The sequence below is a fragment of the Leptodactylus fuscus genome, chromosome 9 (genome assembly GCF_031893055.1).
Source record: "Leptodactylus fuscus isolate aLepFus1 chromosome 9, aLepFus1.hap2, whole genome shotgun sequence".
Taxonomy (NCBI): Eukaryota; Metazoa; Chordata; class Amphibia; order Anura; family Leptodactylidae; genus Leptodactylus; species Leptodactylus fuscus.
Genome location: NC_134273.1, coordinates 62,112,474 through 62,139,102, shown reverse-complemented (window position 1 = coordinate 62,139,102; position 26,629 = coordinate 62,112,474). Strand labels below are relative to the sequence as shown.

Genomic DNA, 26,629 nt, shown 5'->3' with positions numbered 1-26,629 from the left:
TTTTTGTTTAATCTTCCAAGGGATAAAATCACTGCATGATCATGTGATGTATACAGGTTGCCTGTTGAAAATTCTCAAAAACAGTGGCATATACACACATAAGTAGCAGACCCCTGAAATCTGCATGCCCATCATTACATTATCCTGGCCTCAAGGAAGATAGCATAACAGATGTAGCAGGCTTGTATTTAGTCTTCTCTGAGAATAGGTGTGAACATATGCTAAGTCTTACGTATGGAATACATCCTTATGATCTGCATGCATAGCAAACCTCTCAACTTTCAAAGGATAGAAAGAGGTACAAAATGTGCAGCGCACTATACGTGCAGCGGCAAATTTAGCTCCACCCACTTTTACATTGACTCTGCCCATTTGTAATCATTTTTCTTTGAGCACTCACAGTATACTGCTCCTACAGTCACCTAAAATTATATGCCCCCCACAGTATAATGTTCCCCTCCAATTGGCCCACAGTATGAAGTTCCTCTCCTTATTCCACAGTTTAAACCAGGAGCAAATAGAGGGGAACATTAAAACACGGAGGTAGCTGGAGGGGGGCATTAAACTAGCAGCAACCAGTTAAATGTCCACTCCTCCATCTTTCCCCAGTTTAATGTGCCACCTGCATCTGTCCCCAGTTTAATGTCCTCCCTGCATCTGTTCCAAATTTAATGCCCCCATTTAACTGCCACCAGTTTAATGTCCCCCCTCCATTTGCCCCTAGTTTAATGTCCCCTTCATCTGCCACCAGCTTAATTCCCCCTTTCATGTGCCATCAATTTAATGTCCCCCTCATCTGCCCCCAGTTAATGTCCTCCTTCATTTGCTGCAGTTTAATTGCACCCTGTATAACTGCCACCAGTTTAATGTCCTCCTTTACCTGCCACCAGCTTATTATCCCCTTCATTTGTACCCAGTTTAATTACCCTCCTTCATTTGTACCCAGTTTAATTACACCCTCTCTGTGCCCCTGGTTTAATATCCCCACTTCATCTGCCTCCATGTTAACATAATAAAACACTGATACTCACATCTCCTTGCTCCCCTGCTGTTCTATAAAGTCTTCTCTCACTGACTATTCAGGGAGCTGCAGGTGCGATGTGAGTGATGTCATCACATTGCGCCTACAGCTGCAGGAGCACACAGGGGCACAGTGGTGAGGCAGGAGCTGTCCACTACTGCTTCACCACTGTATTCAAGTAATCTGTGTCCTGTCAATGAGTTGAATCTGGGATTACCTTCCACCGACCAGAACCACGGTACAGGACCCACGATCAGGGACTGTCCTGCAGAATCCGGAATGGTTGGGTGGTATGCGCATAGACTTCCATACATTTGAGGGTTCCATAAAACGGACATATTGTGCTCACAGATTACAAATAATATACCATATTTTAGCTCTTTATAGCATTTAATCTGTATTTCCTCCTAGTAACTGGAATGAATATGAGGATACAATATTTGCACATTTACATGGTCATTGCTTAACCAGACCTGTGAAAGAGGACATAGTGGTGTTGATGGTTGGAGAAGTGGGTGCGTCAGGGACAGCAGTGCTGTTGTTTGCAAGTGTGGGAGCATTCGCAATGACAGTGGTGGGTGTTTGCATGTAAGTAAGAGTCTGATCTGCAATGAACAAAAAGTGGAAAGATTTACAGTTATTTTCCAAATAAAACCATTTTAGATGTCAAGAATTGAATTTGAGAATTCCACCCTCTTAGCAATCATTATTATTAATTAATAATAATAATAATAATAATAATAATAATACATTTTATTGATGTGCTTTCGGATTTTCTGAATGTCACCAGTATTGTGCTGCATTACCAGTTACCATGCAGAACAATACCTGTGCCATTACATGTACAATTTGAGAACACACCCTCAAATCGCATCTTAGTGTCCAACACGGTGCACATGTACTGTATAAAGGGATCTCATTGCTGAACTACTTTATTCCACTACCTTTGATACATATCACATACCGTATATACTCCAGTATAAGTCGAATTTTTCAGCACAGGTTTTGTGCTGAAAAAGCCCCCCTCGGCTTATACTCGAGTCAAGCAAATAAAATTTTATTTAATTTTATTTAATATTTTTCTTTGTGAGGGGAGGGGGGGTCTATGACCAGACGCAATAGTATTGTATAGAATCTCCCATAAAATAGTGAAAAAAAAGCTTTAAAAAAATATAACAAAAAAAATAAAGTAAATAAAAGTTCTAAATCCCTCCTTTCCCTAGAATACATATGAAAGTAGAAAATTACTGTGAAACACATACACATTAGGTATCCCTGTGTCTGAAAGTGCCCGGTCTCCTGTTCTGTCGGGAAGGGGATAATAGGAGCACTGCAGATACCCTATCTTCAGCCAGGCTGAATTCCAAGTGGGGGCAAAAAAACTCAGTCCTCAAGCTCAGGGAAGGGGCAGACAGACAACCAAAACACCCCCTCCCCTTCCCCAGCACCCAGCATCTACTGCACCCAAAAACTCCGACCATTTTAATTTTTTAAATTTTCCAGTAGCTGCTGCATCCCCCCTCGGCTTATACTCGAGTCAATAAGTTTTCTCAGTTTTTTGTGGTAAAATTAGGGGCCTTGGCTTATATTCGGGTCGGCTTATACTCGAGTATATACGGTATATGTATACCAAAATAATTCACTTTTTCCATATTGAATGTCAGTTCTCTTGAGATGACTTCAAAGAAATTATTGACATACAAGAATTTACACAAATAAATACCAATGATACAAGGAACAGCAAGTAAAATAAAGCCAAGCAGAGGGCGCACAAGGGAACGGTGAGTATGTCACACTGCTCTGGATGTATTTGTAGATCATTCTTGGAATCTGTATAACCCCTTTAAGAAAAGTATCCGGCAATTTAAAATGAAGGGTCTATTTGTAGGTCTTACACCAATAATGGGGCCATTTAGAGGCCCTTTCGATAGGCATAAACATGCCTTGTAACAAACTGTGCAGTCACAAATGGATACAACTCAGCCTGCAGATGCACCAGGGGCAACTCTAAATTCTGGGGCCGAATTACTCCTTATAAGCATAGAAACAACTGAGAAATAAATGGATAATTGACAAGTTATACTGAATGTTTTCACACTAAACTATATATCACTCTGCTCAGCTCCCCCAACTCTATATCATGTAGCCTGCAGATTAGGTTCCCTTCAATAATGTAACACAACCTGCGTTTATTGCCTGATTTTCAGTCTATTTTTAAGATCTGGTTCTAATTTCAGAAAATTACTTGACATGGGATCCTATAAAAACAGAGCCTGGCTATGCTGATAGATATTGATGCAAATTATATTATTGCCTAATTTGTATCACCGGTAAAACCCATTATATTAAACATAAAGGTTAGTATGAACATGCAACAAATGTCAATGACACAAAACAGATGATTTCTAACCTTGTAATGGTTTATATAACCTTATATACAATCTGAATTATAGAATTGGAATTTGGTTGCCATTTTTTCTATGAAACATAGATCTGCTGATCTTCTGATACTTTCATTAAACGGGTTGTCCAGTATATAGAAGGGAAGGCAAGGGAAGGTGAATAAAACACAATACTCACCTGTCCCCACTGCTCCGATGTCTCCTATGGCGGTCCAGACTTGCTGTTCCTAGGGTCTTGTTCCTGAAGAAGTCATTTTGGTACATGACTGCCAATCAGTGGCCTCAGTGGCCTAAGGAAACGACACAAGATGTGATGTCACAGGCAAATCTGAGTGACATCACGGTTCCTTTCCTTAGGATGCTGAGACCCCTGATTGGCTTCAGAGGTCATGTGAGGTGAGCACTTCCGTCAGAGAAACCCCCGGGCGCTGCTGGGGGAACACTGGAGCACTAGGGACAGATGTGTATGTTTTTTTTATTTTATTTTTCACCTTCCTAGGCTTCCTTGAGGTAAATGGTATATCCTAGATAACCCCTTTAAATAAGACTTATACACTGTTGTAACATTGACTATATCATCTGAGCCTAAGTGGAAAGCAAGAATGAGTTACTTGACATGCTGGAGGTAATGAGTGATGAGTTCTGGATGCTGGTGGTGGAATGGGGTGTAGGTGAGAGTGATCCTGGAAGGAGCAAAATATAATGTATCATCAATATAACGTATCATATATACTAGATACAGATGCATTTTATTAGTCATACATAGAAATATAATTAACTAAGAACGCCATCGGAATCTGTCAGAGCTGATGTAAGAGTCAGGTTCCCCCTTCCGCCTTCTTCTAATGAATCACCTCTAACTGGATGGAATCCAACTTGGAAAGCCCTCAATTTTTAATAAGTAGCTTTAACAGTATTTGGCATGTGCCAGTCGCATCTGGCACAGTAGTTGGGTTTCTAGTATATACTAGAAAGCTTCAAGCCTTGACTTTTATATGGAAAAAGTTCCCATCCACAGCCATTACGGTGCCCCCCAAATCCTCTACATTTTACATATATATTTATGAGCGTAATTGGTAGCTGCTTAATAGGAGCCATTTTGCATCTGACATTTAATAGTCACTTTATATGGAAAGGCGAGTAGTATATTAGTAATGGGGCCTTTAATATCCTGTCCTTGAAAAAGCCTAATCCACTTTTACATGTAAAGATGTCTGGGAGATTACATTCAATGAAAAGGAAACCTCAAAGCAAATGAGTTATGTGTAATGGAGTCCGCATGTGATCCAAGTGATAAGATGATAATTATCTGGATAAAAGACCCATTGTGGTCATGTAAGGCAACATGCAGTATTAACCTCATGGGGGATTCATCCAGAGGTAGGCAAAAACAACCCACTATGTGGCCGTCGCCATTTGTCCACATTTTAAGGCAACGTCATTTTTGGAAATCTAAGTTGTCATTATTTATAGGTCTCTCTGACACATTAAAAATTCCATTATTCTATATGGCACAAGGTAGGTAGAGTCCCCATGATACACTTTGCTATATATATATATATATATATATATATATATATATATATATATGACAAGGTACAGATTCTAGATTTCTGCAAACAGGTGATGGATCCAGGGATTCATTCGTCTTGCAATATTTGCAGTTAAGAAGGGAATTGTCCCCCTGGCATGAGGCATGGTAGCTGAAAGAGGTTTTTGCCTTCTTCTGGATTAACACTGGGATTATAGGTCGGACAGTTTAGTAGCTATGCAATCCCAAAGTACGATCTACTTATACAGAAAAAAAAACTTTGTGGTAGAGATCTAAGATACTGTTTTGGGTTCTTCTAAGTGGTCTTACCCCACAATCTTTTCATATCAACTCTAATCGGCAGATGTTAGATTAGATAAATATTGAATTTCGAAATATAATATATGACCTTAGTGATACAAAGAAGTTACCCATCATTATTGCCATTACAGATTTCCATTTCTTGTGTCCAACCCCAAATCTCTTAAAGCCACTTTCACACAGCAGTATTTTGGTCAGTATTATGCATCAGTATTTGTTAACCATGCCCAGGGGTGAAAGCTATAGAGAGAAAAACTATAAGGAGTCAGTGTTTGTTAACAGCAGTGGCCTAACTAAAGTCTTGTGAGCCCTGGTGCAATCTTTTGTCTGTGCCCCCTACCTCATCCCTGCTGAGAAGAGATAGTGATGGTTACGGGGTCTAAGGAGTTTACTCAACCCTAGTGTGGTTAGGGGAATCTGTGGGTCTCCTTGGCTTATGGGTCGGATGGAAACTGCAATCTCAATACTGATGCCAGTGCTTATGGTCCCCCCTAAGGCTCCTGGGCTCTTGGGCCCCAGTGCGACTGCACCCTCTGCACCCCCTCCAGTTACGCCCCTGGCCATCAGTATTTAGAAGCCAAAAGGAGGAGTGGACACAAAACACAGAAGATGTGAAAGTTTGTCTATGATACTTTTGATGGCTTTAGTTTCACATTTGGTTTTGCTTTTACTGATGCAAAATACTGACCATACACAAATGGTCCTATGGAAAGATTTATATATATTCTGTGTTTTGCACCTATTCCTGTTTTTGATTTACTAACACTGATGCAAAATGCTGCCCAAATGCCTTCCAGAAAAAGTGGCATTGGTTATAAATTCACATAGAGATCTCTCTTCTACTATGGATACAAGAGGCTTAGAAGCGCTTTTCTGTGCTGATGTTTATTCCATTGTTTGCATAATAGTCGGCTCCTCGCACTTGCGTTGGATGATAATAGTAATAATACTCCTATATTTGGAAGGTTCCTCTGTTTTTGTTTAATAGTCTTACAGAAAAAACTAGAAAACGTCTAAGTGGGGTTAAAGGGGTGTCTGATTCCTTTTTTAATCCCTGAAGATGCTTAAACAACAAATTCTTCATAGTCTTCCCGCTGTTTGGCCAGGGATCCAGTGGAGCGTCTCTGTTCTTGTTCCCTGATATTGTTCATACGTTGGTCATACGTAAGCACGTCCACTCATGTCCAGGCCAATGGTCAAGAATACCTGAACAGAGACTTTCAGCTGATCCCTAGGTGACTATGCACAGTTTGCTGTTTTTAGCTTATGCAGTGCTTAGAAAAACCAATTGCAATAACTTTTTTTTTAAAAAAAAGTATATTAAAAAAATATCCACTTATGTCTTTGGCTAGCTGCATCAAGCTGCATGAACTAAGGCTTATTGCTAACAACAGACAAGTATTAGAGAAAATAATATTTTGAATTGGTATTTAATATAATGTTTTACTAAAGTTATTTATTAAACATAGCAAACAATAAGGAAAAACATAGATTCAAGAATTAGTAAAGATTAGGGGGCGTTCACACTACCGTCGGTGTCCGACAGCTAGTGTCCGCTCCTAATGTCCGTGCCAGATTTTGAGCGGACACTAGGAGCGGACACTACCTGTTGGACACCGACGGTAGTGTGAACGCCCCCTTAATGGGAAAAAAATAGTCCAGGAGGAGAGTGGCATAAAACAATGATGCACCCTGACATAACTGTGGGATTTCCTGCTGTTCCAACACCATTGTCACCTGTGGTAGTGATAATGTGCCCATCTCTATGTGACTGTTACAGTTGATCACTAGCCAATCACAGGTCTCAGCATAGCACTGATACCTCACAGTGCTGGAGTCCTGGGTTCGAATCCAGCCAAGGACAACATCTGCAAGTACTTTGTATATTCTCCTTGTGTATGTATGGGATTCCTCCCACACTCCATAGATGTACAGATAGTAAATTTAGATTGTGAGCCCTACTTGGGGCAGTGTTGACAATACCTCTGTAAAGCGCTGCAGAATATGATGGTGCTTTATAAGTAAGCAAAACAAAGGTTGCAGCAGTCATTATCTGTAGAAGTTGTGTTTAGATGGGTACATCATTGTTGCAGCGCACAAAACAAGGATGGGGGAGGGGGGCAGCGATGTTGAAACAGCAGTAAATTCCACAGGTATGTGATGGTTGTTTCAATATTTTATATCCTTTCCTCTCCTTCTGATTTTGAAGCCTTGGCCATGTCTATTTCCTACCCATCACAATTCCTACATTGGGATATTTATCAATTATCATCAGCAAATGAACAAGTTTAATAAATATTACATTACCTGGTTTGGTCACATTGTCATCTTGTCCTGAAAAAAAGCAACAAAATAAAGAATGTTGTTAAAGAACATACGATATATGATAGCATACTAATAAAAACATACATACTGAAACCTGACGCAGAATATATAAAAGTTTCCAAGTGACATTACTAAAAATAGAGTGCAACAATTAAATTCGCCAGTAGAGGACGCTAAAGTACACCCTTTTCAATTTCAGAGACAACGCACCATAAATGAAAATTTGTGCCCATGTACATCTGTTTGACACTGACCGCCTGCAGGGGGCACTCTTATCTCAGTAATAGCATCCATTTTCTATGCATTTATTAAGGGTCTTCTGAATATCACTTTTATTAAATGTCAGACTTCATAGTTATATTTTAGGTAAAGGTTGAAGGTTCTAGATAACATGCGATGAAAACATGAAATAAACTCTTATTACCTTGAAGCGAAGGCAAATAAAGACCAATATGAGTAGTATCTCCTATAGTAAAATCACAAAGAAGCTTTCTTCCTGCCTTGTAACCGTTATATGAGACATCCATGCAAATTCCCATTTTTAGACAAAATGAATATTAACCCTCATAACAGAGTTAACATTCCCAGAAGACTGTATGCACACAGTATCTAATGAAAGTAAGCCTATCGTGCAAAGATTTCGGATACAAAGTTGTGACTCTTGGATACATCGCAGATACTTCTAAATTGTACATATGTTCTAAAATCCACATAGAGGGAAACATGGGCAAATGATCTCAGGGAATACACTGGAGACTTCACAGGCTGGGTTGAAAAGAACTCCAAACCCTGTGATTCAGAAAACATCTTGTTATGTAAGACACAACAACACAACAACAAAACCAACAAAACCACTATTATCAGTACTGCGCCTAAGGGAACCATCCTGGTCATGATGGATGTAGAATGTCTATACACTAATATCACGCATAGCTTTCAAGCTTGTCTCTTCACTTTCAGGGAATGAATCTACCTGCAGAACCAACTTCCTCTTATATTCTTAACATGGGGTATGGTGTAAGAATCAAAGTAGTGTCTTAGGAAAAAAAAACACCTTTAATCATCTGAATCTATGACAAAAACACAAAGGAGGAATTGATCAATACCTGTACGCCAGTTTACTGACATAGAGGGACGATATTGTGGCTCACTCACTTTTGCAGCAAGACCCTTTCTTGCATCAAACATGCATACCTCCCAACTTTTCAAGAACCGAAATAGGGACAAAATTTAGCCCCGCCCACTTTTGTGTTGACTCCGCCCACTCATTAATTTTTCATGTGCCCGCACACAGTATAATCCTCCTACAGTCACCCGTAAATTATATGTCCCTCCTCTATCTCTCCCCCAGATTCATGTCCCCCTTCCATCTCTGCCCCCAGATTCATGTCCCCTCCATCTCTGCCCCCAGATTCATGTCCTCTCCATCTCTGCCCCCAGATTCATGTCCCCTCCATCTCTGCCCCCAGATTCATGTCCTCTCCATCTCCACCCCCAGATTCATGTCCTCTCCATCTCCGCCCCCAGATTCATGCCCCCTCCATCTCTGCCCCCAGATTCATGTCCCCTCCATCTCTGCCCCCAGATTCATGTCCCCTCCATCTCTGCCCCCAGATTCATGTCCTCTCCATCTCTGCCCCCAGATTCATGTCCTCTCCATCTCTGCCCCCAGTGTCATGCCGTCCTCTCCATCTCTGCCCCCAGTGTCATGCCGTCCTCTCCATCTCTGCCCCCAGTGTCATGCCGTCCTCTCCTTCATCTGCCCCCAGTTTCACGTTCCACCTCCACATTAAACTTACCTTCTCCTCCGCTCCCTCGCCGCTCTCTGCGCGCCTCTCTCGCTGACACATATGCGGCTGAAGCGAGGAGCTGACCTGTGTCAGCTCCTCGCTTCGCCGCTGCCGTCGGTCTCGCTGACACATATGCGGCTGAAGCACTCCTCGCTTCAGCCGCATAAGAGTTCAACTCAGATCTGCGTCCTCTGGACGCAGATCTGAGTTGAAATCGGGACATACCTCCCTCCAACCGGGACCGCGGGACATGTCACCCAAATCGTGACTGTCCCGCGGAAATCGGGACGGTTGGGAGGTATGAAACATGCACCACAACCGGTGTCTGTGCCATATTCTGCCAATGGAGCATGGACGCTTTGGCCCAACATATTCATTATAACTCACACCAGTCTTTATAAATCTGCCCATTGTATCACACCAGAGAATGCTTTATGGTCTGATGTCAAGGGTTGATATTTTTGATCATAATTGTAAGACATGTTTGGGGTAAATGCAATGGTAACCAGGAAGAGTCCCTGACATTGCCTACAGGAGCTTGATCCCCTCCTCTACTACATATAGTAATACAGAGGTGGGTAACTTTCCCCTTATCCAGGTGATGTGCTTAAAGGGAGTCTGTCACCAGGAAACTCAATGTCAACTCAACCACAGTATAATATAGGGAACACTATGGTGGGCACCGCCATACCTTTAGATAGTCCAAAAGTTGTGATATTCCCCTGAAAAGGCAGTTTTTTTACAAATATGAAAATTCAAGATTAGTTTGGGCATGCCATAGTGATCCGGAGTCTCTTCATAAATTAGTTGTGTCCTGCATCTGTCAGGGCATCTGTCCCAATGTCTTCTAGAATGTATTGCAGATGGTTAGATAGAGTTTCCTGGTGACAGGCTCCCTTCAACTAGACTGTCTTTGCAGGGGTGAACTTGCCTTTTTTGCCGCCCGAGGCGGACGACAGAAAGCCGCCCCCCACCCCGGGAGGAGGGGGTGGGGCGGAGTGAAGGGGGCGGAGTGAAGGGGACGGGCAAAGTAAAAGGGGCAGGGCGGAGTGAAGGGGGCGTGGCGGAGCAGCATTAGCAGGCAGAGAGCAGGCAGGGAGAGGACCTGCTCTCTGCCTGAGCGTGAGGGGAGGCCGCTGTCCACAGGGCCTCCCCAATCCACTGCTCGCTTCCCGTGCCGGGCTGCCGAGACGGTGACGCTAAGCCAGTCCAGGACAGCTTGTCCTGGACTGGCTTAGGTAAGCAAAAATACCACCCCACCCCTCCCCCACCCCACCCCCAGGGCCCTGGCATAGCGCCGCCTGAAGCTGTCACTTCAGGTCGCCTCATGGGAGGTGCGGCGCTACATCTTTCACTCCAAGCTCTAAGTTCTAGAAGGCAGGGAACACTCTGATTCTGTGTAGCCTCTTCTGTCTATACTTGGCTTTTCCTACATCAACTTTCAAGCCTTCTTGACTTCTTGACTACGTCAAGTCGAGTTGTTCTCACAGCTATCCGCACTAGGCTGCTGGTAGAACACTGTAACCCTGATCGGCAGGAAAGCTATTACTTTTATATCTTCTAAGGGCCCCTTCTTTCTTTGTGATAACTAAGTGATGTGCTCACAAGAGTCTCATCTTCTCCTCTACTAGCTGCAGCTTAAAGGGACACTCCTAGTAAAGCTGATTCACTTTGTTATACCTATAGAATAACATTAGGTCATGGGGGAAGAGCGTTCAAAGAGAATCCCCGTGCCATGTTCCACCAGGTATACAACAATAAATCTCCTTTGCCTGGAATGTTCCTTTAAGGGACCAGCACTGAAGTTCCACAATAACTAACTAACTGGTATCCAGTAATAGAACTGATCCAGAATTGTAATATTTTGATATAAAACCTATTGGTACAAGCCAGAACACCAAAAATGAAGATGAAAGAGTAAGCCCTGAAAAAGAGTCCTGACATGTCTGTTTTAGTAAATACTTGTACTTCCTTTCAAATAACACTTTTTGTATTGTGCCGTTCCTCTGTTCTTCCTCATGTTGCATTTAACATTTCCTCCCCTACATGTTGCAGATTTTCTGCTTGGAAACAGACCTGCGGTGGGATTTTTATATCTGAAGCAAGTCGGTTTCTTCTGCAGATTTTCATGGTGGATTTTACCCGTATCTGTGTAGCAGGTTGTAATGCACTTTAAAAAATGCAGATTTTTTTTACAAATTTGCACCAGATTTGTGCCAGAAAAAATCCACCTCATGCACATCCACCCTAAGAGAATGTATAATGAGTAATATAATAAATGTAATATTTGTTGATGGCAAGGACAGTACAATAATCTACCAGTTCAATAAGGTTCTGCCTCCGCTATGTCTCCGGATGTCTGTTGTCTGTATGTAGGTTTTATTTAGCTATGTGTCTACTATAACATATCTCCTTCTCTGCCAGCTTGGTGGATAATATTCAGCAGGCTTTCCAGTCCTGGCTGCTCTGGGCAGTTTCTATGATTGTCATGTACTTGAGTGCTAAAGCATGACCATCCTATGAAAGACATGAGACCTGACAGGGCTGCTTTCTTTGACCTAATATACAGTTTCAGCATCAAACAATTTATTATGATCACATAGAATTTGATATGATATGCTGATCCAGGGATATTAATAATGTACAATTGTGATAGATTGTGTTATACAGCCTCAGTAATGTCCAAAGGGAATGTGATTTTTGTTATTTGCCTTTACTACATCATGTATATTGCTATCTAATATAGTAACGGTCCATTACAGATGTTCTGTTTCCAGATAATACCCCGGCTCCAAAGACCCCACATGAAAGCAGAGATACTGTGCATGCAGCCATTACTGCTAAATATCATGGACAAGCTAAAGCCTCCATCATTAATATTATCCTTGAGCTACAGTACCTTTTGACACAAGGAATGGTGTTTTTATTACTGTTTTGAATATTTTAATATTATTAAAAAATGTATTTTTGTGATCTACGCATTTTCCCACGGTAAACGAATTTATGTGCACTGACATTGCTTCTAGGCTAGTAGAGTATCGGATTGGCAAGGTGCAAGGTCATAGATGTGGGTCAGAACGAGTACAATGCTATATGTACTATATTCTGAAGGAGACTTGTAGGCCATCTTGCTGCGTGTAGAGTCTTACAGACTATTCATGTTCTACCAGGAATTCTGGGAAAGAGGTATGCAAATAACTCTCCCTGATGCAAAAATGAGTATTAGAATATCTAAGGGGGTCACACTGTCTTTGACAAAAGAGTTGTATATTTATAATGGTGCATGATGATATTTTACATACTATATTACATACAATAACTATAGTAGGTGTATAGCAACTACAAGAAATTTTTTAGGGGGTTAAAATATAAAAAAATATATAAATTTGGTATCTCTATAATTGTAGCGACCCATAGAATACAGGTGACATGTCATTTTGGCTGCACAGTGAACACCGTTAAAACAAAGCTCATAAGAAAGTCGCACAAATGCAATTTTTCTCTAATTCCACCCCATTCTGATTTTTCTTTCCAGCTTCCCATTCCAACATATGGAATATTATATGGTACAATTACAAAGTACAATAAAGAATTTATGTATCCATAATTTATATAAAGAATATTTGTTGTACATCTACAGCCTGTTCCATAGCTTCTCATAATAACACTTTTCCAAGGTTCACATCTACATGATAAATGCAAAAATAGCTTCAAAAATATCACTAGATAATACCGCAATGAAACCTTTTTGTAAAGATATATTTCTGATGATGATAGAGAAGAGAAGATATAATGCAGCTATAAACACCTGTATGATAAATGTGTTAAGCTATGAAATTTTATTTCCTGCCGCAGACTTGGGGAGAACACCTGCCATAAACCCCCTCCCCACGTATAGACATACATGTGCTAACACTAAACTGCTGCATGTGTATATGTGTGTCACAGATGTGCCACACCTAGTTCTGTGCAGCTGTGAGAGATACAATATTGTATTCTTCCTTTTTTTGTTATTAGCACATATATTGTAACATTTTACAAGAAATGCCTGATTTAGACTTTTGGGCTTAAATATTTTTACTTTTTGTTTTTTGACTTTTTTAAAAACATTTTATGTTGTATTCCTGCCATTTTTGATACCCTATAGTATAGAAAAGTCTATGGGAACAATGGCAGGAAAAAAAAAATCAACATACCCAACACTAACCACTAAGCTGTGTATGTAGACTTTCCTCATTTATACTATAGACTTTAAAGGGGTTGTCTGGGAAGTAGCAATATACTTACCTAGTTCCAATGACATCATGACCCCCGGTCAGGTTATCTGATGAAGCATTAATTTCACCCCCAGGTCGCTTTGCAGTGCAAGTGGTTGAAAACTGGAGCATCCGACAGTAAGGCCAAAGCCCCATGTGGTGTAAATGCTGCGGTTTGGCCACGGCAGAAAAGCTACAGAGAAAAATGCGGTGTTTTACAGTCACTGCAAGGTGTATGGGATTCTAGTGAATCTTATTCATACCTTGGGAAAGTTTACGCAGAGCAGACACACTGCGATTTACAAAACTGTTGCGAAAACCAAAATGGCAGCATGTCAATGATACCTACAGGTTTCTCTATAGGTATAATGGGCCTAGTCCGGAGGAGGGTATGTCTTCAGGCTGAATCACGAGGCGACTCGGCCTGAAGGATGAGCTTTCTCGCTTATTTTTTCCAGGAAAGAAACAGCTCCTGGAAAAAAAGACCTCAATTGAATTCAATGGGAGCCGTCTTTTTGGTCAGGGTTTTGAGGTGGATACGGCCTCAAAACCATGACCACAAAACTCCGCGTTAACTTACCCTTAGACCTTAAGGCTCATACACACAACAGTAAAAAATGGCCATTTTGAGATCACATTTATTTTAATGTTCTTGTATGTTTGGTTTTTTTGACCATCCATTTTTCATGACTGTCAAAAAAAACTGTCATGCTCTATCTTTGTTCATTTTCCCAGACACGCAAAACCATTTTTAATGGATGTAAATCAGATGTCAATCTATTTTAATGGATTAAATGGAACAGTGGGTTGGGCCAAAAAAGAAAGCAGATGATAAACAAATGACACTTGGCCAGCAAAAATGGAAAATCAGAACAGAACAGATGCAAAATGCCTGTCAAAAATGGACATTAACTTCCATTTGTAATGCCTGTTAGATCTGCCAATAAAGTGCATTAGGCCGAATGCACACGGTTGTACCTTATTCCTGGACCTAACATTCATGAAAAACAAACAGGTGAATAGAAGCAATGGGTTTAATGTGTTCCCAAAACAGAACTGCCATCTGTCTTACTTTCAAGGCCAGCTTTTCTGGAGGGAGCATTGCCATTACATGCAACAGATTTATCTGGGTCCCTACATTGCAAAAATGAAGCACTTTGACCATGGAAAAAAACACTTTCACATTGCCTACAAAGTAATTCTGGCTATTCCTATCCACATGTTGCAGAAAAAAATCTGTAGTATGTGTTCCATACTGGCTGGATCAGATAGGCTACATCAAACCACACCGATTAGAAATATATCATCAATGTCTATGACCGGAAGCCTCTTTTATACTTGGCTCTTCAAGACTCACTTTTAGCAAAATTTTTTAAAAAAACAAAACAAAAAAAAAACAACCTTATAAACTACATTATAAACTAAGACTAAGTTCACATCTCTGATGAAATTTCCGATTCTCTCTTCCATTGTACGGACGGTGAAATAGAAATCCTGATGGGAACAGATCGATGTACAGAAGATGTACGCGCGCTGAACTGTTCGGTTTTTATTATATTATCCATTATTTTACCAGACTAAATATAGAAGATAACAGATTTATCAATGTGTTCTGTAAAATGACTTCCTAAACCTCTGACTACATAAATATCACATTGTTTCTTCATCCTGCACACTCTGCTTTGCTTTTATACTGATATATAGATATGGATATGCTGTTGTCGCCTGCTGCCTACTCATTATATACAGAGCTGTGGTAGGCCATGCTCATTACAAAGCTGTCGCTCCTGACATTTACAATATACATACAGTTAGGCTGTAGGAGAGGTGGAAAGCCTCTCCTATGGGGGAGAGTTGGGAGGTCTCCATACACAGTATGGCAGATATGGCAGATAAAGCAGAAATACATCTAAGGGCTCGTTCACATCTGCGTCCAGTTGTCCGTTCTGCAGGTTTCCGTTTCCTGCATAAAATAGAGGCAGGAGACGGAAACCTGCAGGAGTCTTTCTCACCCATTCATTTGAATGGGTGAGAAAGTTGTCCGGCCGTGAGCGGCGGTGAGCGTTTTATGCTCTCCGCCGCGAAACTGGTTTTTTTTAATCCGGACACAGAGTCGGACATGCAGTACTCTGTGTCCGGATTAAAAAAATCCGGTTTCGCAGAGGAGAGCATAAAACGCTCACGGCTGGACCCAGTCTGTGCTTTCCGTCTTCTGGCATGCAGTACACTAAATGAGAACTATGAAATGGTAACAAAACAAAGATTTAGCAATGATTAACTATATCAATCTTTATGATTATTTTTATATACATAAATATGAATGCCTACAATCCCTTAAAGGGATTCTACCACTAAAACACATTTTTTTCTAGTTAACACGTCGGAATAGCCTTTAGAAAAGCTATTCGTCTCTTACCTTTGGAAGTGCTCTCCGCCGCGCCGTTCGTTCAAAATACCGGTTTGTACCGGTATGCTAATTAGTTCTCTCGCAGCGATGGGGGCGTCCACATCGCAGGAGCAGCGATGGGGGCGTCCCCATTGCAGCTCGAAAACCGACCGCAGCGCCGCCTCTCTGGTCTTCTGTATCCTCCCCTTGCTTCTTCAGTGTCTCTGTCGGACGCCTGCGCAGTACGCTCTGTTCGGCGAAGATTGCCGAACGTACTGCGCATGCGCGAAATTGCGGTGCTCGCACTATGGCTGGGACCGCAATTTCGCGCATGCGCAGTACGTTCGGCAATCTTTGCCGAACAGAGCGTACTGCACAGGCGTCCGACAGAGACGCTGAAGAAGCAAGGGGAGGATACAGAAGACCAGAGAGGCGGCGCTGCGGTCGGTTTTCGAGCTGCAATGGGGACGCCCCCATCGCTGCTCCTGCGATGGGGACGCCCCCATCGCTGCGAGAGAACTAATTAGCATACCGGTAAAAACCGGTATTTTAAACGAGCAGCGGAGAGCACTTCCAAAGGTAAGAGACGAATAGCCTTTTTAAAGGCTATTCTGACGTGTTAACTAGAAAAAAATGTGTTTTAGTGGTAGAATCCCTTTAAATGGTTACCAAATATTCAGACAACTTAATCTTGTGTAATACTTATTTACAAATGTTGCTTTTTTCTGTAAAGTTCCCGCCACTAGTTGTCTCCCTGATAATTTGCTGTTTACTCCCTGTGACTAGGTAAATTCTGTCCTTAGTTATCTTTAAAAAGCAAGACATCTGCACAGGGAGTAGCGAGGGGAGGGATTAATTTTCCTCACATCCTCCAGACATTTCTGCAAACCGTTTTCTCTGTACACTGGACAGACAGCATTTTGCTAGATCTTACAGCTTACAACTTAAAAAAAAAGTTTATTTTTTGTACCTGCATCTACTTCTGACTGCTTGTTTTATTGCTAATGGTACAGTATTCATAGACGAAAACAGATTTCCAGATTTCTCTTTTTCTCTGTCCAGGATCATATAAGTTGAATCATGTCCTGTATTTGCAGTACAGTGTCCCTGAATTTCCTATATTATGTTGTCTTGGGCTTTTCTAAGCTACTTGTTTGCTATTTTATAGTTACACCTGGCAGAATGCAAATAAACGAGTAGTAGTAGTAGTAATGGATAGTGGAGGGAGAATACTGCTCCTTAGTCCTTATCATACATGGCAGTCTTGGACAGAAATATAAAATTTGCTGCAGCCATATTGGAGCAAGACAGAAAACAGACTGCCCTTTAAATTCTTCATAGGGCTTTGGCAAGAGCTTCTGGTACACCTTACCTATCGAGTTACAGCTGCAGCTCTCACAATTGCATACAACTCAGTGGATTTACTAATCCTGCGTAACTTTTAGTTGGCACCCAATTAGAAAATGCAATTTTATACTGACCAGTCTAAGTTTATACTGCCTATTAGTAGGTATAGTTTGCAAAAGAAATATGTATCAGAATTTTGCACATTGTTACATCTTAAGCCCCTTGTAGGTAAGTCCCACCAGTATCCACTTATCTTCACACTCTAGACAGCCAAAGAGAAAAAAAGATTCTAAAATGTATAAGAATGAATGTAGGCCATTTAGAATTCTGGCAATTTTTCTTAGTAATTTTCCTTCAGTTGCAGTTGAATAGCTAAATAGGCACCATTGGTTCAGCAAACTTTGCATGAGTGAGTAGCGCAAGCAATTATAAGAAACTTTGTAGTATATCTTATAAGAGAGAAATGTCTCCTTCTGCTCTTATTAGGCGTTTCCTTCCTCCCCTCCCTTTGCTAAAAAAAAAGTTTCAATGTGGAAGTCCCTGCTCTATCTCTCTCAAGAGGGACTGCAAGTCATATGACTCAGATGTATCATATCTGTAGAAGTCTATGGAGAGAAGAGGGAGGAATGTGTTGCAAAACAAGAGACAACTGAAGAAACTAGGCGTAGATTAGTGTTGGAGCTGAATAGAAGCTTTTTGCCCCAACCAAAGCACTATCCTAACATCAGTACAGGTCACTTCTTTTCTCCATATGTCCTGCCTGGTCCTGGATCTCTTTCTGAGTGAGAAAGACAGTTATACACTGTAGAACAGATACCGTCTGTACTCACTGTGTTCAGCGTATAGCACCTAGTCTCCATCCTCCAGCTCAGAGAGGGCAGCAAATTGCAGATAAAACTACAAAAACCAGAAACTACAACTTTCAACTTAATAGGAGTTATAGTTCTACAACAGCTGGTACACCACTGGTTGGAAAACACTATTCTAGCTTTTTGATAGGTGGCAAGAAAGCCAAATGGAATATTATTTATTGGTATATAAAGAGAGGGAGAGCATAGTGAATTTATGGTCTGCAAATAAGATCTGCAATCTGAACATATGCATGTCCGCATTGCATCAGTAAAGTCATGCACAATCAAGGATCCAGGAAGATTCCCAAATGTGGACAATATATTACGTGCGTCATAATTTGTGGACCCTCTCTACAGCCAGGACACACGTGTGCAATAATTAGTAATATTATAGGGTAATATAGTAATATACGGGTCTGCACTTTTCTATTTTTATTGCATTCATACCTGTGGAAAGTTAAGTCCGCATGCACACAACTGTAATTTTATCTACAACTGCAGGTATCTTCCAGATTTATGAATAGAATAAAAATTGGAAACGTACTGTCTACAGGTACTCTGATTTACCTATTGCATTACATAGGGAGCAAAATAATTTTATTACACGGTGCCAGTACAAAAGCTAAACTTGATAAAATGTCATTAAAATGCAAATAACAAATTCAGGACACGACAAATGTAGCAAATGATTGTATGAATAGTCAATAGTTCATGTATAAACCTATAAACAAGAACATCCAACTCCCAGAAAGTAATACAGGAGATTAATAGTATCAGCGACTTGTATAGGATTCTGATAGAGATCTAGACAGGATGATGTGCACACCTACAGGCAGCTTACACAGCAGAGGCGACGATGTCAATGTTAGCCGGTTCATTTTTTATTATTTCTCTCAAGCATTGCACTGACGTGAATGACCTGAAAACCAGATAAAATTGATTTGTCTCATGTTATAGGGAAGAATTTCAGATCTTTCAGGTGAGATGTGAAGGATCAAATGGCCATTCATATCACTAACTGGTTGTATGTACAAATTTTTGATCTATTGTAGCCTTGGAAAGGTTGATTCAGTAACGCATCCCCTATTCATATGCCTTATTAGTGTATATGGATGTCTCTGAGCTCTGCAATGTTGTCCCCTATATGATCCAAAACATAGAAATTCTCTGGTGGATTCCAGCTGTCCATATATATGGCTGGAGGAAATAGAATGGAAGGTTTGGGTTACACAACAACTTGTAGGCCACAGCCCCATGTGTCATAAACGCCACAGTTAACCTCTGCGTATATTCTGTAAAAAAAAAGTGCTGTGGGAAAATCCGCGATGAGTTGCCTCTGCGTTTTTTCTGTGAGCGCTTTTTTGCTGCGTGAGGCCTCAGCCTTAAAATGCATTTGTAAGTATTGTAAGATAATAGAAAGGGTCTTTGACTCAGACTTCCTCTCAGCACCAGCATTGTAAGGGTGAGTTCACACAAGTTTTCTGGATCGGAACGTGAGATGGAGGCTGCCTCAGTGTCTGATCCAAAAACCAGGTAGCCGCGACTGGAAGATGGTGCACTGCACTGACATCCAGCTGCATGCTCTGCTCTGGATTAAGCCCAATGAATGGAGCTAGTCAGGAGAAGGGAGTGTCTTCAGGCCGAACCGTGAGGCGAATTGGCCAGAAGAATGAGCATCTTGCTTCTTTTTTCCGGGACTCAGAAGAAACGGCTCCTGGAAAAAAGACCTGAGCGGCTCCCATTGATTTCAATGGGAGCCGTCTTTTTGGTCAGGGATTTGAGGCGGATACGGCCTCAAAACCCTGACCAAAAAACTCAGTGTGAACTTACCCTAGGCCCTACACAAGCCAATATTGTATCAGACCAAGTGGTTGCAATGGGGCCGCTAAAGGAGGACTAAGTACTGTATTACATCCTTATCTCCGCTTGTAATAGGTATTAAGCACCAACATAAGGCTGCCTCCTCTGTCCTGGATCCATCTACATAATAGGGTTTCACTTTGATCTTTGCTATGGAGTCCCGTCTCTTCTATGTACACCAATTGCCTTCTTCCTATGACATCATCAAATTACCAGGACAGATGGTCCAATTTTCAGATTTTCAGAACTGTGAGAAATTCCTATAGTGTATGTTATAAAATTGCAGAACTTTACAGAATATAATGAATAAGCTATATTTAATGAAACCAGAACGCTGTGATAAGTTCCTTTCCCGTGCCTCCTGTGTAATGCTGTATGTCTTACACGAAATGGCCTTCCGCATTGCCTTAAAATGTTCTTCACTTGCATAACGGGTGGAAACCACTTCCTCAAACAGAGCTGATAAGTAGCACAGTATTTAGCCAGTGCACATGCAGTAATGGAAGCTACAAGTATAGCTGGATTTCTAAGTGCAGCACATTCATCTATCAGTAATAGAACAATCTGCTTTCTGAGGATTAAAGGGGTATTCCCACGTCGTATACTCACCAGTCTTCACTGCTGTAAAAATTTCTTTCTTCCTGGTTTCTTGCATCATTTGGTGGGCGGGGTTTCACATGCAACCTGCCGTTTAGCTCTGCCCTCAAATTAGTGTGTAACTCCGCCCACCGCATAGCGTGATCCTATGGGGCGGCTGAAGGGCCTGTGATGTCATCAAAGGTCCTTAAACAACACTATATGCACAATATTGGACTATGAAGTACAGGCAGGAACAATTCCATTCTGTGTTACATACAGAGACTGCCTGTCTCTGCCATAATGAACACAATTGAATTAGCTAACCTGATAACTGGGAGAACAAAAGACAAGTTCAGAAATGAAAGCAGCTCCCCTCCTCTGTCTGAGTGCAGGACCTAGGTCACATGGTGCAGACACAGGAATAGCTAGATACACAGGCTCGCTCCCGTGCACTTAGCCCCTCCTCCCTCCCCCCTGAGAGCAGGCAGCTACATCATTTGACTTTTGACCAGATAAGTCAGGGCTGTGTCAACAATGAATTGAATAAAGTAAGATAGTGGACAAACAAAGCAGTTTTGCTGAAGCAATGTATTTAGGAAAAGTCTTACATCCACATTAACCAGCAGTATAGATAGGATCCTTGTGATGGGAAAACCCTTTTAACTCCTCTGTAGTTGCTGTAAGAGGGTGAAACATGTTCCAGTAGTTGGGTTTGCAGAATACAGCAGCAGAACAGTCATTTTTGGGACATTAATAGGATAGAAAATTAATATGACATTGGTGTTTCTGATGGGAATCCATTCTAATATGCAGTACATATTGTGGGAAATGTATTATAAGTCTGGCATTTTCTATGAGAGGTTAGAGGGTGATATCACTTCAGATACCCCTATCTTGGGCTCTGTAGTACCTAACTCCATGGTTCTGGTATCTTTTTAAAGATGAGAATCTCAGTTGCAAAAACTAAGTTGCATACAACACATGGAGGCCTAGATTTACTATTAGTTAAACTCTGCAAATTTAGACATGCGGTCTGAAAATACGCCAGTTTTATCACAGTGACTGATGCTGGATGATAAATCTGGCATCTCCTTAGGTTTACTAGACTCCATTATACCACCTTTTAGTTGGCTTACTGTACTTTGTACCTTTCAAACAACTAGAGACACAGAATATAAAAATTACATAACTTTATTAATAAATATCACATAAAACAGTACATCAACAAACAAGGGAGACACACATAGGGAAAAAGATAAATTTCCCCATAGAGTAGCGGAAGAATACCAAAAACCCTCCCACCAGTCAAAGGCTGAGTCAGACCCCAAACATGATATATAAAAGTGCAAGAACAAGAATCACAAAAAGAGGAATATAATCCCCAATTAGATACTTAATATTACACACCGATCATAGACTAGGGGACTAAAATACACATGTCCTCACAAGAAAAGAGGCACCCCAAACAGGGTCACCTTAGTACATACCCGTAGGTGTAGACATATTCTCTGTAGGTACCACTATATAAATGGAGAAAATAACACAGGGGACTCAGTCAGAGACTGGTAGGACCATGGGAAACGCCTACTGTACTTTGTGCCAGAATTTTGTGACACTATTTTGGCACATCTTTGGCACGTTTAAGTCACACCCCTTTTTATGAGATTCCACACCCAAAATTCTAGTCCAACCTAGATGCGCCAAGATGTGCCACACTGTGCCAAAGATGCACCACACTGCGCCAAAGATGCACCATGTTTATAGAAGTGTCTAGTCGTAATAGTAAATCTAGTATACAAAAGTAAATCAGGGCCTTATGGGTGTGGTGACCCAGGCTTTAGATAGGACCACGGGAGAGCAACTAAACTAACCAGTTCTTGGAGGACTACAACCAAGCTATCACAGCAGATAGAGTCCTTGTGCCTGATATCTGACAGTGAGGAGTGCCATAAGTGACATTACCTCCTCCAAAAGAGCAAGCATGAACCACACCAGAAGATTTACTAAGACTAAGTTCCTGAGTGTGAGAAGACTTTATTTTCTTTTACCCTGACAGTCACCCGCAGACAGTGAGCAATTGACCAACCAACTATTGCAGGATATTGCTAAACCTGAAAGATGACCACTAGAGAGGACTAACAGAAATGAGACTGCTGCAGAGGGCCTGAGACTGTGACAATTACTATGGACTGTAGATCTAATCCAGCTCTGTAGACAGGATGAGTAAGACTATAAGAAAATATTTCACGGGTTTAACAAGGGTCGCAGGCTGACCACATTCACCAAGTGTTCCTGTTCAAGCAGCGCAGCTCTGGAGGAACTTTATAACCGAATGCAAGCTGCAGTATGTAAGAACTTGGTAATCATTAATCTTATGCTATGCTCATATCTGTGCTTTCATTTTCATTCTTCTGGTCCACTAAAGGACCAAAAGAATGGAACAATGAACAAAAACGGATCTCAACTATGACAGACCCGAACGAAACCTTAGGGAGCCCATTGACTATAAAGGGGTCTTTTGGGTGTCCATTTTTTTTAACTGAAATTTCCGAGGGAAAAAGATGGGTTAGCAGGACCCCAGCGCAGATGTGAACTCCTTAGTGACATGGTGACTATAAGTTTTATGTATATGTGCAATCTTGCTGCCGAAAATATCAACTTTTAATCCTCAAGTAAATGAGTTATTTGGTGCATATGGGTTGTGGACGTGTCTGCTGGAACACCCTTTTTCACCTGTGGTTGCTGCAGATTGGGACCTAAAAATCTGTATTTAGAGGACCGTAATGGCGACCAACCACAGATAAAAACAGGTGCTCTGGCAGATACACCCATGACAGGAGCACCGAACCTGTAATTTGTATAAGCGATATTGGTGGTAGTAGAATCGTGTTAAGCATGTTGCCTCTTTGGACTATAGCTGTGACTACCAAGCACCATGCCTCTTCGTGAACAGAGTTTACTTGAACTATTGCTTTTTCTTTCGTTGTTCATTGCTAAGACTCTGAGCTAAATGTATGATTTTTAACTGATATTAAACAAGTATAGGGCTCGTGTGGTGCTCAAAATTCTTCCATTGAAGGCATTATTATGACATCTAGATTTTACATGAGGATATGAAATAGTTTTAATAACGCTAAAATTACACTTGGAATTTTTGATGAGGGTTTTGGTTGCAGTTCTTAGGAGACAGAGCTAAAAGTGGAAAAATAAAGGCGAAGTATAAAAGAAAAACCGATAGCACTGCTTTCTTCTGTTTCACTCAAAAACAATGGAAAAAATTTGCATATATGATCTTATTCTAAAACGTCCTCAAAGATAAAACAGTTCTTATATTCACACATCAGTAATACAACACTTAAATAATGTAGTGTCCATATCTGTGAGCCCAGACATGTTTCAAAAGTTTCCATTCTTCATCATAGGTAGAAACATATGCACACATATATTTAGGATCTTTAAAGAGAACCTTTCATGTTGTCATGAATGTGCGGGTTTATATACCATTAGAAAGCCGACAGTGCACTGAATCCGGCGCAAAGTTGGCTTTCTCGGTATGTGCCCTGGGGCTGGAAATATTAGTGATGTTAGTTTTGGCATCGATATCTCCCCACTGTCAGAAGGGCGTTCCTCATAGCTCTGCATCTTCGTTGGGCTGTGAGGAACGCTCCACCCATGACAGTACTCTAACATAGCCGTGTACTGTCAGAGAGGGCGATCCATACTGCCCAGTGGAATGAATTCAGCACACTCTTGGCTTTCTAGTGGTATATAAAACTGCACATTCATGAGGACTAGAGATGAGCGAACACTGTTCGGATCAGCCGATCCCATAGAAATGAATGGAAGCACCTGGCACGTACACTTTTCCGGCGGCCGGTCACCGTGCCAGGTGATTCCATTCATTTCTATGGGAGCGTGCTGTTCGGAACGGCTGATCCGAACAGTGTTCGCTCATCTCTAATGAGGACATGAAAGGTCCTCTTTAACCGATGGGCCAGTACTGATAGTGGACATTTTGATCCATTGTGGCTTTTTCCAACTGCTTCATATCATCTCCAAGGAGGGTTCTCCAATGTTAAAAGGTTCTCCTAGATTGATAACATATCCTAGGCATCGGTCACCAGTATTGGCTCAGTGTAGGTTTTGAGTTGTAGTAGAGCAGTACGCCAGTAGACAGTGTACAGAGCTGTCCGTACTGAAAACAGCTGACCCCGGGGTGCCTGATCTAATATGGATAACATATCATAATGATAGGCCATCAATACCGAGACTCAGAGAACTCCTCTATGTAAATAAACAATAGGAATGAAAAGGTGCCAGTCTTTAATAGGAGGGATCTAACCCTATTATTCATCTTGCACACTTATAGCACGTTATTTTTAGGCCTTTCCCTGAAGTACGCTTTTAATATCTGTGACTATAATACGTTTTTTAGTGTTTATGAAACCATCATACATTTTTGAGGGTTTTTTTTGTAAGTTTAGATGTTTTTCTGACTGAGATCAGTTATTGTGATTTTTCGAGATAATACTTATGGCTGTATGGCTGTTGAACAATCCCCACCGTGTTAAACAGTTCAGCTACATTTCTGAACATATTTCCTGCGCGGCGTTGCCTAGCTTACATCAAGCCTGGCCAGAGCCGGCCTCCTGCCTCCAAATTGTTTTATCACAAGCTGTCAACAGGAACAACAATGCAATTAAAGTCTCTCTACGGTATCAGCGATCAAACCGCAGCTCAGTGCCAGCACTTGTGGCTTTCAGCTCTTTCCAAGCAACTCTTGTTATTCAGCTTCTCGTCCTTCATCTTCTCTGATACACAGAGATAAAACACATTCTAGGCTGATACAAATCTAACCATCTGCGTTTCTGAATCTACTGTCTCCGTTGAGGATTTTTGAAATGTCTGATTTTTGTCAAGAGACCTAAAGCTCAATATGCTATTTATCTATTTTCATTTTATTCTTATGTCTCCATTCAGCAGCACTATGTGGAGGTCTACACGCTCTGTTCAAGCATTCGGCACAAGCCAACCCCCGGGCCTGTGTTGTATCATGTGACAACCGCAGGTTCCCCGAGGCAGCAGCTGTTAGTATCATCTAGTGAATTTAATGTGTTACAAAAGCAGTAATAGAGAGCTTATGCATGTCCTGATGATTCATTAATGTTACCGTACCATGGAAGGGATGCTTATGAAAGGGAATCTGGGACAAAAAAACAAAACAATTGGGTACAGAATTGGAATAATATTCAGTACCCCCCACAAGGGTTAACAACATCTGCGTTATATATGGGCTCTAAACAGCCATTATTGCTATTGATGGGTTTTCAATGGAACTTACTAAATCATTTAGAGTGTTCCTGCGGACATCACTCTGCTAATGTCTGACCCTTCAAAAGCGTTCGCTTATTCTTATTTCTTTGGATAATTGCCCCATTTTGCTTGCACCTTCATCTGCAGTTCACTCAGAGCAAGGGGACACTTCCCATGAGGCATAATAGTGTGCACAAAGACTCATGCAAAATAAACTGGAAAATAAAAATCACGATGTGGATGGTTAAGATGAATTGGTTCTGTTTATTGCTCCAAGGACATGAGCAACAGCTTAAAATGGCTACGCATTTCGACACTGGGCGGGTGTCTTCTTCAGCCCAAGCAGGAGGTATCCAGAAATAGCCTTAGAACTAGAGATGAGCGAACAGTGAAATCTTCAAAGTTCGATTCAAGTAGCCGCTCAATACTCGATTGTTCGATCGAACATCAAACCCCATTATGGGGAACAAATACTCATTTAGGGGGAAACCACTATTCGACTCAGGAGGGTCAACAAGTCCACTATGACAACCCAGGAAATGATGCCAACACCCTGGAATGCAACTGGGACAGCAGGGGAAGCATGTCTGGGGGCATCTAACATGCCCAAGTCACTGTATTACGTTGGGATCCCTGTCAGCTTGTGA

The 26,629-nt window shown here is 41.3% G+C and overlaps 1 protein-coding gene across 2 annotated transcripts in view; it reads right to left on the bottom strand.

Annotated features, from left to right (window-relative positions):
* PTPRC (protein tyrosine phosphatase receptor type C) overlaps positions 1–26,629 on the bottom strand; it is a 97,998-nt gene that overhangs the window by 49,167 nt on the left and 22,202 nt on the right. For both annotated transcript variants that reach the window (XM_075286128.1, XM_075286127.1), the window contains exons 3-5: positions 7,583–7,609; positions 4,035–4,106; positions 1,495–1,626 (exon numbers count right to left, since the gene is read on the bottom strand). In XM_075286128.1, coding sequence (XP_075142229.1) covers positions 1,495–1,626; positions 4,035–4,106; positions 7,583–7,609 — 231 coding nt within the window. The remainder of the gene's footprint in view (positions 1–1,494; positions 1,627–4,034; positions 4,107–7,582; positions 7,610–26,629) is intronic.